Genomic DNA, 13,999 nt, shown 5'->3' with positions numbered 1-13,999 from the left:
TAAACCCCCCCCAAAAAAAAAAACAGACACCCAAACTTCATACCCATCAATCCAGCGCATATTAACTTCATATTTTATGCTTAATCATGATTTTTTACATGTACTGACCGATAAATGCTTTATCATACAAGATCATAAACCCGTTCTCACTACTCCCTTCCCTTGCAAAGGAAGGAAAAGATACCCAAGTGCATAACGACACAAAAAAAGAAAGGGAATTTGCAAAGAAGTCGAGAGAGACCTGGAACAATTATACCAATAACACCGCGCAAAGCCCTCCGCTGTTGCTTCCCTGAGTAATACACCTTCCATATTAATATCCAACCTTCCAATCTCCATCATTGAAACGTCACATACCATATCTCCTTTCAAATATATCAAACACCTCATCTTTGAGCAATAGCCGCCATGATCCCCACCCCAAAAAGTTCATCACTGGCAAGTCCATTCGTAGCAGTTCCCTTGCGCAAAGCACCTCTTGACGTGGTGACAGGCCCATCTACTCCCTTGCGTACAACACTACTAGGAGTTCTGGCAAGGCCATTCTAGAATCCCTCGTCCTCCGAGTCCGAATCAGCATCCGGCACCAAAGCCCTATACCGTCGGCTCGCCAAATCCTCTTCCAACCCTCCATCGCTCTCAGAGTCAACGTACCCCTCGCCTCCGACCAGCGACAGGGCCACAGGCAAAAAGACCAACGCGTGTGTGGCGGCAAAGATGACCAAAGCGACCCAGATACGGAAGTAGTAAATCTCAAAGATCTTGCTACGGGTAAAACCGAGCACAAAGACACCGAGCAGCTTGGTGACCGTGATGCCCGAGAAGACGGAGCCACCGACGTTGCTGAGAGCAGTCCACGCACGCGCGTCGCGGCCACGGAAGCGGTTCTTGGCGCGCTCCATGCATGAGCGAGACGGGAACATGAAGGCGCGGGCAATGTGGGCGCAGAACTCGACGGCAATACCGACACAGATAATGAGGTTGACGAGCGAGACGGCGTTGAGGGAGACGCCCATGACGGCCATGGCGCCGATGATGTCGACGATGGCCATGACGACGGTGAAGCTGACTACTGCTGCTGTGACCAGGGAGCCGAGCAGGACGGAGGCGACGATGAAGATGATGCCGATGGCGGAGCCAAGGAGGGCGCCGGTGAGCGAGACGATGCTGGCGTACTGATCGAAGAAGACGTAGAAGACGCTGTAGGGGAAGACGTCTAGTCCTGTTTCGGCGCTGATCTCATTGGCGATACGGCGGGCAGCGGCGTAAGCGTCGATAAAGTCCTCTTGGCTGCGGAGCGGGATGTGGCTTGTACGGAAGTGACTGGCCGGAATGGTGTCCCTTTCCGAGTCAACCAAAACAGCAGAGCCATACGAAGCCTGTCCGCCCAAGGGACAATCTTCATTTGTTGGCGCACTAAGGAACTTCTTCAAGTAGTAGACAAACTCGTCACCCTCTGGCATGCCAGAAAGAGTAATGTTCCATGCCGGCGTCCGATTCGCAAAGCAGGGTCTCCGCCGCTCCATGCAGCACCTCTCGTTCTCGGGGTTGAGCCACTGAAAGAAGTCATCAATCCAGCTGGCAGTGGGCGTCGAGATATAAGAGACCTCAGTCCGCTTCCTCTCCTGTTCCAAGATGTTCGAAAGCGACATCTGCTCACACGTGGTATAGCGGGCACAGACCTTCTGCTGTTGCGCCCGATCAGTAGCGTTAAACTCCCTGGTGACAAAATAGACCGGCGGACCAGTGTTGAGGTACTCGTAAAGATCGTTGAAATAAGGAATCAAGTACGAATCGTCTGGAATGGCAACGCGCTGGTCCAGACCCAGCTTGACCTCGGGAATCAGAGCAACACCAGCCGCAAACACGCCCAAGAAGATCATAACAATGACAGCCTTGGTCTTCTTGCCCAACAGGCGAGGAGCGTAAACCTTGCGAATGAACTGTTGGAGATAACTTTCCTCGGGAGCCTCAAGATAGACCGGGGCCGGACCTGCACCGTTGCTGGCGAGATGGACTCTAGCAGATTTGATTTGGATGCAAGGGAAGCAGTCCGCTCGAGAATCCTCAACGCGGATCTGGTTCAGCGTCAGCACGGAAACAAACATGGTTACTTGAAGAATGGCGTTGATGAAGACAGCTCCAGCCGCATAGATGGCGAAGTTCCTCACCGCCGGCATGCCGACAAAGGCACCAAGCGCAAAAGATGCCGTCTCGGTCAAGGCCGAGAAGAGGATCGAGGGGCCCATCCGTCCCAAAGCCCTAGAAATCCGTGCCTCAACCATGTCGTCAGGGTAGCTAATATTCACACGCTCAAATTCATGAACAATCAGGAAGATGTTGTCCACACCAACAGCGAGAACGATGAACGGAATGACATCGACGATGATCAAGGTAGCCCGCAAGCCAGCCCAGGAGAAGAGACCAATCGAGGCAGTGATTGACATGAGAACAATGACGATGCCCACGATACCGAGTGTGAACTTGGACTCAACCAGCGAGACAGCCGGGTTGCGGATCAAGTCCTTGAAGGTCAGGGTAGTAGAACCAAGAGCGAGCGAAGCATACAAGAACATGATGATGTAGCTGATGACAATGATTTTGGCATCGGTGTTGGTGGACTTGTTGAGTTCTTCCTCAAGACTGATTTCGGTAGAGAAGGAAAGGCGGAGACCGCGCTCTTTGGCCTCATCTTGCACTTCCAACAGTCGGTTCTTGAGTGCCACTTCCCAGTCCATCGCACGGTCAACTTCGGGAGAGTTTTCAGGAGGATTGATCAACACCCAGGTAACAGTCATAGCTGAAGCTTCCGCAACGTTGCCGCCCTCTGGGTATCCGCCAAGAATCATGCTAGGGTCAAGAGGCTGCCCATACGCAGGGCGACACTCCACCGGGGACGCGGCGCAAGTCCGCAACGTGCTCTGCCAAGTCTCTGGATCAACAGAGTCGGGATCGTCTTGGAAGTAAGCAGCAACTGACTGAACAACGCAAGCATCACCAGTGGGCTTGAGGCACAGGTCCTGGAAACTGCTTCCATAATTGGCACCCTTGAGCGCCGCAACGCTCTTCTCGACATCCATCCACCAGAGGAGAGTATCACGGCTCAGGACGGGTCCAGGACCGGAGGGGTTGGTATCGTTCACAAGGAAGACCTTCTCAGCGCGGTAGAAGGCGCCGAAATGGGAGTCAAAGAAGGCTTTCTCCTCGGCCGCTGGTGAAGTTGGGCTCACCCACAAACGGGCCGGGTTCTTTTCAAGCTCAAAATGGAACCAGCCAAGACTGAGGACACTAGCGATCAGAATGCTGGTGACAATGGTAATGGCCGGGAACGTGGCCGCGATATATCCCAGCTTGCTGAAAGCAGAATCACACCATGTGTTGATAATATATGTCTTTTGGGGGCGGTCAATCATGGCCACGTTCTGGGTCAAGTCTCCCTCATCCTCGTCGTCGCTGGGGGCAGCATCAGTGAGAAGACGGAGTCTTTCACTCCTGCGCTTAGCATGTCTCTTCCAGGCAATGTGGCCGACTACGGCAGCGATGGAAATAAACAAGATGACGCTGTAAGTCAAGATGGAAGCGAATGACAGGCACGGTAGTGCGCCGACATGGCAAGACCCAGCCTGTTCGACGTCCGGGAGCGTGGGGCAGATCTCTGGGCAGTCGACGCAGGCACAACGGAAGTTGGGGTCCTCGTCGTTGCATTTCTTGGGCTTCATGGGCAACGGCTTCATGTCGGGCTCAGCGTATTCGACAGGGAAGTTGATCTGGAAAGGCGAGCCACCGAAGCGTTCCTGGCCAAGGAACTTGAGCAACTGGGTGTAGTTCTTGGCACCACCGCCTATCAGGTCCATGGCCCTCGAGTTTGTAGGACCAAACTTGACGTCCTTGCAGCTGTTGTAGAAGCCGGTTCCATACTCTTCAGAAATCAATTGGTCCAGCTCGGTCACTAGTTCCTTGCCCTTCTTTTCAATCGTCTTGGTGACATTGACGAACAGCGACTGGTTGGGAGAACATGTAAAGGTGCAAAACATGTTGAAGAAGTTGTCTTTGCACGCCGGGCAAGACGATATTATTTGGTTCACTGTCGATAGAGAGGACTTGAGCGAGTCGACCTGCAGTAAGGGTCAATATCAGCATCTTGCTTGGTTAACCCGACGAGCCGAAAGAGGGATTACCTGTTCAGGCAGGCAGCACACCGGCCCTGTACTCCATTTAGGGCCACAGAGATCAACTAGTTGTTGACGGAGATAGTCGTCGGGTTCCTCGGCCAAGCCATTGTCAACACAGGGCAACTGGCTCCCAAAGAGACCCTTGGATCCGCAGTGGCCTCTGATAGCACATCGTCCAGCTTCGTGCTTTGGCGTATATATCTCGGCTGTGACACTTCCCAGACCTGATAGTAGGAGCCCGCCGCTGGCCACGACAAGCGTGGATAGCTTTATCATGGTCGAGAATCAATCAAGGGCAGGACGTCGTCGCTATTATTGACGTTGCCGTTGCCGCTCGGCGGCTTGGATGCAATGGGGAGTTCCCGCTCAATGTTGGTCCGGCCAACGTTCTTCCAGGGAGACTGATGTAGGACCTATGTATCAGGTTGCATATGGTATGATACCAATAGTCGTCGTCAGATCAGCGATGGAGGTACGGTAAGGTCCTCGGGGTCACTTTTGATGGTCGCTTCGAGTTGTTCGACGTCAACTTGTTGTTGACCGTCGATGTCTCGGTAGATAGAGAGAGGACCTAGATGATCGGGTCGGGTCCAGGCGATAGTGGATTGATTAGTGGACCAGAATCCCAGACGGCGATGATGGATGGTAGAACCTCCCGTCTGTTTTCCGATTATTGATAATGGGAGTTGGAGATGGGAAACTGAACCGGAACTGGAAATTGAAACTGGCACTTGCCCTGCCCCAGGCATGAAACGGATGACTTGGAAGCTCCCGCTCTGGTCCTGGGGCTTCCCTTCAGTTGATGAGGTGCCTGCGTGCCTGCCAGCGCTGTGGTCGCGTTGGTTTGGCTAGGTACTTACTAGGTATGCATGCGTCATCAACTGAAGGCAGCTAAGACGCCCTGTGTTTTCTGATTGGCTGTTTTCGGACTGGGGCAAAAGGTGGGAGGAGAACTCCGTCGAGGTAGGAAACGACTGGTAGAGGCCGCCAGCCCAGGCCGCGACAACTCATGCACCTGTCCCTCAAGTCCCTGAGAATCGATCACGCGGGACAAGTCCACAGCTGTGAATCCCGGCCAAGACCTGGCTAACAGCTGGATACGGCAGGCGGTCAAGTATTTACTATGAAGGGTTCGTGTCGAACCGTCTTCGTCCTTGGCCACCGTCACCAACGACGACGTACAAGCTATGTACACTAACTAGTTGGTTATCTACAGAAACTTGTATGACAAGAGCATCTCAATACTTGATATGTGCTTCAAAGCATACATCCGCTATCATCTCTACTTGATCATCATCAATACATCCTAGCGCAAATACGACCACACGCCAAAGCAGTAAATAACCAAAACAATATACCTCTACGCTCCAGCTCAACTTTTCCAAAAATCACACCCATGAACTGCTCAACACTGCTATCATGCGAACAGGCAAATGACCCAAAATAGCCCAGCGACAACATATGCAAATAATCCCCTCTCTCTTCATCCCCATCGCAAAACCAATCAGACCCTCCCGGTGACGTAAAACTGGCCCGTTAACGTCTCGACCTTCCAACCGTCGTTCTTCAAGGCAAGTCCCACAGCTTGTCGAAGACGCGAGACGCCACCCGAACTATGACGACCGACACCCGTAACCACCGTGAATCCCTCCATCTTGGCCTTGGACTTACGGTGCTCGCCCAGACTGTTCCACCACCGCCAGACTCGCTCCTTGGCAATGCGCACCCCGTCCAAAACGGTGACGCCGTGTAGATCGATACTGCAGTATGTGCTTCTCTGGTTGACTAGTTGTTCGGATGCCAGCGATATCCTTTCGGCAGCGGCACGGGCTTCTTCCCGGGCGCGTTCCGTGTAAACGATGGCGCCTTGTCGTCCCAACGGTCCCTTGCGAGCAAGAGCCGAAGCCTGCGCGTAGAGGTTGGAGACTCCGTACTCACTGTCTGGGCTTGGTACAAGGGTAGACGCCCTCTCAAAGGTGGTGACAACCTGTGAACTTGCCATGCCGCCGCGCCGTGTTGACGGCGAGGGTCGGATGGGTCCCTTAGCCCCTTCCAACTCCTCGTTGTCCACTGTCGGCAACACCACTGCGTAGTTCAGTGCAAGTTTTGCCTTTCCTTTGCTGCTTTGGTCCTTGGACTTGTTCTTGCCTCTGCGGGTTGCGGTGCTTCCCTGTGGCTCGTGAAAGCCATCCAGTCCCTTGGGCAGCTGGCCCGTCTCGTGGAGGTGCTGCCGGGTCAGAAGATCGTCAAAGGCCCTGTCAAGGTCGCCTCCGCTTTGTTTAAGCACAAATTTGAGGGTGTGCTCCTTGAAGTTGGGAAACACCAGACGAAGTCGCTCGACCTTATCCAGCTCGTTCAGGTCTGATGAATCGCAAAATTTGAGGTCCTCGGACGACGAGGAGGACTCGAAGGAGAAGATGGAGTCGGATATCGTTGTGGCATTTTCCGTAGCCAAAGACTCGGACATGATGCTGTGATCGACTTCATCACCGTTTGCCCCCTCGACCGACATGCCCATTCCGGAGGGGTCGAACGACGTCGAGGCCTCACATGAAGCAGTCTGCGCCAGTGTGTTGAGAATGTCCTTGATGTCGTCATAGTCCGTTTGGATGTTTCGCTCCAGGGTAATAGCAAGAATGAGTGACTGATCCAGATCTCGAAACTCCTCCTGCAGTTGAAGAATCCATGGTTAAACAATTGATTTTTTGTGAAGAAAAAAAAAAAAAAAAAAAAAAAAAAAGATTCCGTGACATGATGATATGATAAGTGTTGTGTGTTCCAATCCGGCTTGAACCTACAAAGAGTTGTTCCAGAAGGGAGTCAACAGACTCCAACCGAGCCTTTCCCTCATATGAGGGAGAGCCTGATGGCTTCACATGGCTTTTCGTTTTCCTTCCCCCCATCCCAGGTGAAAAGGCTATGGTCGTCGCTTAAAGGATGTGCGTGATAGAATACCGCTGGTTTCGCGCTGTGGCATGAACATGAGGTGGATAAAAAAGACGAGACGGCTGGAATTCACTATTCATCGTTTGTTAAGATAGGCCCAGTGTCGAGGGGAGAATTGTGTTGACTGGAGGTGCCCAAATTCAACCTGAGGATGAGCCAATGTCAAAATTGGCCAAAGAAACCTATGGTAGCGTTTGCTTTTCTGTTTGCGCTTTCCCGACTTTCGCCCTGGGCCGCTTTCCTGTGAATCGGTGGGAGCGGGGGTCGCCAGGGGGTGACCAAGCAACGGGCCCCGATAGGTAGCCGGGGGAACCTTTCAGGTTGCGAGTGCAGGGCACAAAGTTGAGTTAAGATAACGTTAGCCAGTTGTAGAAGAGCAGGCTTTCTTTCTATCTTGCATTTAACAGCTTTGAGACCCCGCATGACTACTGCGGGGTCATCATCCGCTTTCCGTCTTCAGGTTGTGATGCTGAAGAGCTGAACAGGGGCCCATCGCGGGTTCTGACGTCGTCAACAATAATTAGGTTGATCCTCCAGCATCGACTCGATTCATGCTATTTGACTTGGGACGAGAGAATCAGAATTTGCAGAGTCACGTACTATGAAGCAGGACAGTCATTTCTTAAATCTGCTGGGTCACGGTTCATCCCATCGTTGACAGCGGGCTCATGTTTACAACGACGACGGTCTTCGTTTTCATGGGCACCTCAAGCACGCTGGTGGCCTAACCATCGACCGACGAACCTTGTCCATGGGCCGATCTGCCATTGTAGCGAGAACTTGAAGGGGGCTATGCTGTAGCCCCTTCTATCAGTCTCAAATAGTGGAAAATAGTGTCCAAGTTCTCCAGTGTCGTTGACAGTGACATGAGCCTCAAGTGACATTTAACGAAGCAATGGAATAAGCCGTGTGGATGGGCGGGTCGGCTCGCTTTTGAAAAATGCATGCACCACGGCTCAGCTGCCATATGTCAGTGATGATGCAAAACAAGCAACAACAGATACCGGTACCTACCATACTCTATATATAAACTTTGGATGACACGATCCACGGTTGTCGTTCGGACGTCTCGGGGACCCTAGAGTCAGGAACATGAAGGCCGACGAAGAGTCCGAGCGGAAGGGCACACCTCCACTAGCTTCCATTCAATCGGACTTTGACCGCTTCCGGTTGTCGTCATTCCACAGCGTCCATCTCCATAGAGGCGCCATCGCAACAGCGCTTGCATTGCAAATGGCGATGGTTGCACCAATGATAGACCCTAGACATGTCATATGCCTGAGTCAACATGGGGATTGATTCTCCAAGTGCCTGATGCTAGATATCAAAAGGCAGCGGATGACAGATGTCAGACTGCCATAGAAGCCTCAGGATGAAACATGCAGGGACGGTGAAGTATCAGGCTACCGGCGAGATTGCACACACACACACACATACACGCACACAAGTTCACAGCGTCCGTCACGCTTTGTCTCTTTTCAAACACCAACCGTGACTCGCGGTGTCTCTTGACCAAGTTGACTTGTCGCTGAACCTTACTCACCCACACCCTACGTGTCCTTCGTTCTTTCTCCTCTGGTGCCAGTCACCAGTCACAACGAACCAGTCGCCACGCCGTTCGCTATCAGGCATCAAACCGAAAGATCCAGGAGAGACATCCACTCGCTCTTATCCAAACGTTTACATCGAAAACAACTGAAGGCTCAAGTTCTTGTTGCCCAAAATTGGTAACTTGAAAAAAAGGACACGGAACGGGCCTTGTCGTATCATCACCGTTCACGCATTCTCGCCAGCACGTGAAGAAGTCATATCTTTGCATGCATACGCATCATTTTCTGCTGCAGTTTTCCTTGCCTTGCAGCGTCAAGCACTCATCGACCTGAACTTTTCACCAATTACATGGTCTTTGCGTCATGTCACAAAAAATGGGTTCGGTGTCACAGTCCAAAAGACTGTTGAACTATCCAGACCCTTTGAGAGGGTAAGCTCAGCTTTCAATACTGCAGCCGTCGCTGTGATCGTCGCTGAAAATTAAGCAGACGTGCTGACTGGTATTCACAGTCCGGATGTCCCATATGTGGTGGAGAGAAAGTCCAACCCGCCCATTCGCGGCTGGATCATTTGCGCCGCTGCCTTCATGTAAGTTCTTCTTTTCAAGAGAGAGTCGCTTTATGTGCATGCTGAACCAACACCGATCATGCAGTTTGGAATATGTTCGCTTTATCAGAGAGATCATATGGCGCAACGCCGGCTTCGGCGACCTTCGCAAGATTCGCCCGTATATTGAGGACTATGAGCCATGGTTTGAGCCTCAGATCGTACCCTATCCGGATTTTGAGACTACCGATGAAGTTAAGGATGACCTTGAGGATGACGAAATCCCGGAAACTGAGGCGGCCAAGCGAGACGACCTCCGCCACAGATATCCCCAGGCAAATTATTACTCAGTGGAGGACTATCGGAAACTCTACCTCTCAGGCGCACTCACACCGTTGGACGTTGCCCAAGCTCTGCTGCCCCTGATCCGTCGCGACGTCGAGAACCCTACCGAGTACTCTTCAGCATGGTTCGACAGCAAGGTGGACAGAGTTTTGGCTGCGGCAACGGCGTCGACGCAGCGGTACAAGGAAGGACGCTCTCTTGGTCCCTTGGATGGCGTTCCTACTGGTGTCAAGGACGAGTACGACATTGACGGCTACGAAACCAACCTTGGCTCGAAAAATATCTACACGGGAACCATCCACGAGGAAGATTCCATCACGACCTGGTGTGTGCGCAAGCTGCAAGAATCCGGCGCCATCATCCTCGGCAAGCTCTCCATGCACGAATTCGGTCTCGACACCACCGGCAACAACCCGGTTCACGGTACTCCCAGAAACCCTCACAACCCCAACTACTACACAGGCGGTAGCTCCTCTGGCACCGGCTATGCCGTCAGTGCCGGTCTCATCCCTATCGGTCTCGGCAGCGACGGCGGCGGCAGCATTCGCATCCCCTCCAGTCTCTGCGGCGTGTTTGGTATCAAGCCCACCCACGGCCGTCTCTCTTTCAAGCCCGGCCAAAACCACTGCCTGACCTGCGCCTGTCTCGGTCCCATCGCTGCGGACATCAAGTCCCTCGCCACCGTCTTCCAAGTTATCTGCAAGCCTCACCCGTCCTCTCCCTTCCCGCCCTTGAAGCGCCTCAGCTTGACCGGCCCTCCCAATGGCGGTAGTCACCCCAAAGTCCTTGGTATCCCCTCCGCCTGGTTCGCTCGCGCCACGCCCGCCATTCAAACCCTCTGTAACACCATGATCCGGCGCCTCTGCTCCGACCACGGCTACACGGCCGTGGAAATAGACATCCCCTTCCTTCCCGAGGGCCAAATCGCGCACGCCATCACCGTTCTGACCGACGCCGCCACCCTCCTCCCGGAAACCAGCAACCTGACCTACGGCAACCGCATCCTTATCGCCCTTGGTACCGTCACGCCTGCCTCTGATTACATGCTAGCCATGAAGCTGCGCCGCGTCCTGATGCAGCACCTCTCCTGGCTGTGGCAGCAATACCCGGGGATGTTGATTGTCACCCCCACAACCAGCTGCGAGGGCTTGCCGATCAAGAGCAAGAGCGAGCTGAAGTGGGGCGTGAATGATGGGGATAGAACGCTGCAGAGCATGGAGTATGTTTGGCTGGCGAATTTCTGTGGACTGCCGAGTATCTCGGTGCCCGCTGGGTTTGTCAGTCCAGAGTCGGGGTTGGTGAACGATATGGACGTGCAAGGGAGAGGGGAGGTGCCCGTAGGATTGATGGCTATGGGAGAGTGGTGCGCAGAGGAGCAGTTGTTGCAGTTTGGAGCCGTGTGTGAGGAGGCGGGCGCTGATAGGAGGAGACGGCCGCCGATTTGGGTGGATGTGGTGAAGAAGGCCAAGGAGGAGGTTGTGCAGCGGGGGTAGAGGGAGGAGATGGGGGGTTGAGTTTCAAATTGGGGTGATGTCTGTTTTAGGGAGCAAAGTTTGGCCAGAGGGTCGGAGAGAGACTGTGGCATGTCGTGTAGTATCAGATACATTCACCAACAGCGGCGTGAAATAGCGAAGCAAGGAAGATGTTGACGTCTTGCATTATCGATCAGTGCAGTTTCATTCATGCCGCCCATGTTTACAATGGCAGATGTACCGACGGGATGCTGGGGATCTCAAGCTCGGTAATTACACGAGGTACATTACTACTACAGTACAGTACCACCACAAGCCTCTTCTTCAATGGAAGATAGGTACCTTACCTTCTTTACTCATATCTTCATTCAGTATACTTTAGTGACCGGTTCGGATGAATACCAGTGGGCGATTCGCGAGGGGGAAGGGACGCCCAAACACGGGGTGAGAAACTCAAAATAGGAAGGCATGATCGAATTCGCAGGTCACCTGGACCCATCACCACTTCCTGTTGTCCATCAGGGGCAGTCCCGACCAGACCTCTAAACCTTTGGATGAACCTTCCTCTTTCACATCCATTCTCCCCCCTCTGTCGTGCCCAATTTGTCGAACCCCGCATTCATGATTGAATAGGCAAATTCTCCCATATTCGTCCCTCGCATTCCTGCTCAAGTTCCGGCGTTCGTGTCTTTGTGTTTCCACGGGTATTCCATGATCTAGACACATTTTCGAGAAGTCTATAATAACCACTGCAACAAAAATTTCGTTGTCTCTCCAGTCTGCAGCACAGTACACCGAATGTGTCACGAGTCGTATCTGTATAGTTCATGTCGTCGCACCTCGGGAAATTGTCGAGCTGTGTGACATGCCGACTATCTATCTGTCTTTCTCCCATATAGGAGTTTACCTAGGTTCCGGGCCAGGAGTGCCTGACTTCTTCTGTCTTATACTGACAAACCACCAACCTTTTAGAAACAAACGAGGAACCACTGCAACATCGCCCAACGCTCTAGTATCTTCCATAGTGTTGCACTAAAGACGGGTGGGCGGGAGCACGCTGCCACGGGACGCACGTGTCTCGTCTGGGATTCGTGTCTCGGGGTCAACCGAACCTGCAGCGAGAAAACCGAAACTGAGGTTCGTGCTACCTCGAGGTAGCGAGAATACCTACCTACCTGTACGGTACCCAGAGGAGGCTACAACATGTAGTGTGTATGGGGAGTGTCCCCTTGAAATAGCAAATAAACACGCTAAAAACTGCATTGGGGAGATCAATCATCGCCTTGGCAATGGGGTGGCCTGTAGAGTGGACGGCGCTTGATTTGGGCGAAGCGCAAAGGATTCGCGCCTGGCCTCTATCTCCTTACCTGCAACTGACCCATCAACCACTAAGCACTATACCCAACAAGATTGAATGAAAGATTGGGATGCGGACGATAAAGGCTTTTCCTAGGCGCTTGTGCTCTATAAGCGGGTCGCCAGCATGAAGAAATCGAACGAGATGCAGTTGAGATGTGTTGCCGTATAGGTCACTATGGCAGTCTGTCTTACCGCGCTCGGAATCCGGGATCCTGACAAGTTGAGTTAGTTGTAGTGTAATAAATGACGTCTTATGCTTACAGAATGTCTTAGGAAAACCTCAAGAACATATCAATGAAGAACCAGACCAACATTTCGAGACTGTTTCACTTCTGAACTACCCCGGTTCTGGTACTACCTACCTACCCGACTTCCCGTCAAGGCCAGATGAAATCATCACTACGAGTGTAAGAACTCCGTTCCCAGCAGCGTACCGCTGGGTCGAACCAAGACAAAACCCCTATTATTCGGGCAAGTTGGTTGAAAATGGGCCGGACACGCTTATATGATTTAGTACTGATTTCCTTGTTTGTCAGCTTGGTATCCGGGTACCACTACTACACAAGACGACATGTCTTCCGAATTGTCCCAAACCCTTCAAGTATTGAATGGAAGGCTAGGTACGGATCCGAAAGACGTCAGCAAGATCTAATACATAATTTACTTGGCATAGCATATTTACAAGTCTCACCATAGTAAATATGCCTACGTATGGAAGTTGACCCAAGGTCTCGAGCCAACATTCAAAACCAGTAATGGACTGCCTATACTAAACCAGACCTAGTGAGTATCCGGACTGTTTATCCAACACCACGTACGGGTAGTGTGTTATGGAAGATCGCAAACCTGAACCCACAAGAGGCTGTATGTACACTAGTAGCGTACCTACAGCTACAGGGACCAGGGCCTATAGTACAACATCACTCTATCACCATGTTTATTCGCTTCAAGCTCTCTACTGACATCACGACGTGTGGCACAACGCAACGCCAAAGCAAAGCACAGCCTCTAAATTCTATTTCTATTCACCAACTTCCAAGTTGGCGGGATGGGCATTAGATATACCCAATTCTTGCAGGTTATCACTATGTATGACACTGCCATGTACGAGAAACCGTCATCGGAAAACATAGCGGGCAAACATCACGATTCGTAGCGACCGATGATATCAGTGCTAAATCCATATAAATTTGGACATGTCCTGCCAATGGTCCTGATGAAGATGGAAGTCTCAGGGTCCATAGCCATCTTCTCGTCTTTCTTTATTTTCGAATTCCTGTGTTTATTGTAATTGCTTGACTCGGTTTAAGATGATCTTCAGCAAGGCAGCTCTGGCCGCGGCGGCCATGATGGCTTCTTCAACCGTCTTCGCTAGGAGATGCGGAACACCAGGCATGACCCCCGACCAGGTGACCAGCTTTAACACGCTGGCCACCAAAGCCATGACCAAACTCACTGCGGTAAAGGCAAACTTCCAAAAGGCAGAACTCCAAGATGTGGAGGAGAAGGTGATCAAAGTCTATGTTCACGTCTTGGCGAATGGTACCAAGGTGGAAGATGGGTATCTTGATGTTAGTTTACCTACCACACTCACATTCCCCCCCCCCC

General features: G+C 52.2%; 5 protein-coding genes across 5 annotated transcripts in view; 2 read left to right on the top strand and 3 right to left on the bottom strand.

Annotated features, from left to right (window-relative positions):
* Positions 1–440: 440 nt before the first annotated feature.
* NEUTE1DRAFT_148735 (uncharacterized protein) lies at positions 441–4,613 on the bottom strand (the record flags this gene model as incomplete). Its single annotated transcript, XM_009856056.1, has 2 exons — positions 441–4,115; positions 4,179–4,613. The coding sequence occupies 2 exons, from the start codon at positions 4,446–4,448 to the stop codon at positions 546–548; spliced, it is 3,840 nt and encodes a 1,279-aa protein (XP_009854358.1).
* Positions 4,614–5,394: 781 nt separating this feature from the next.
* On the bottom strand, positions 5,395–7,290 carry NEUTE1DRAFT_131932 (uncharacterized protein; the record flags this gene model as incomplete). The annotated part of the gene is made up of 2 exons (XM_009856055.1): positions 5,395–6,840; positions 6,971–7,290. The coding sequence occupies 2 exons, from the start codon at positions 7,073–7,075 to the stop codon at positions 5,677–5,679; spliced, it is 1,269 nt and encodes a 422-aa protein (XP_009854357.1).
* Positions 7,291–7,744: 454 nt separating this feature from the next.
* On the bottom strand, positions 7,745–8,019 carry NEUTE1DRAFT_118167 (uncharacterized protein; the record flags this gene model as incomplete). The annotated part of the gene is made up of 1 exon (XM_009856054.1): positions 7,745–8,019. One exon carries the CDS (start codon positions 8,000–8,002, stop codon positions 7,826–7,828), a length of 177 nt encoding a protein of 58 aa, XP_009854356.1.
* Positions 8,020–8,853: 834 nt separating this feature from the next.
* NEUTE1DRAFT_68998 (uncharacterized protein) lies at positions 8,854–11,216 on the top strand (the record flags this gene model as incomplete). The annotated part of the gene is made up of 3 exons (XM_009856053.1): positions 8,854–9,099; positions 9,180–9,257; positions 9,322–11,216. The coding sequence occupies 3 exons, from the start codon at positions 9,032–9,034 to the stop codon at positions 11,051–11,053; spliced, it is 1,878 nt and encodes a 625-aa protein (XP_009854355.1).
* A 2,485-nt stretch (positions 11,217–13,701) lies between these two features.
* Positions 13,702–13,999, top strand: part of NEUTE1DRAFT_103842 (uncharacterized protein) — a gene marked incomplete at both ends in the record, with an annotated part of 1,802 nt that continues 1,504 nt past the window's right edge. The window contains one exon of the mRNA XM_009856052.1: positions 13,702–13,962. Coding sequence (XP_009854354.1) covers positions 13,702–13,962 — 261 coding nt within the window. The remainder of the gene's footprint in view (positions 13,963–13,999) is intronic.

This window comes from Neurospora tetrasperma (genome assembly GCF_000213175.1).
Source record: "Neurospora tetrasperma FGSC 2508 unplaced genomic scaffold NEUTE1scaffold_6, whole genome shotgun sequence".
In the NCBI taxonomy this organism is placed as follows: Eukaryota; Fungi; Ascomycota; class Sordariomycetes; order Sordariales; family Sordariaceae; genus Neurospora; species Neurospora tetrasperma.
Note: the sequence above shows the minus strand (reverse complement) of the source record. Positions and strands in the feature narration are given on the sequence as shown.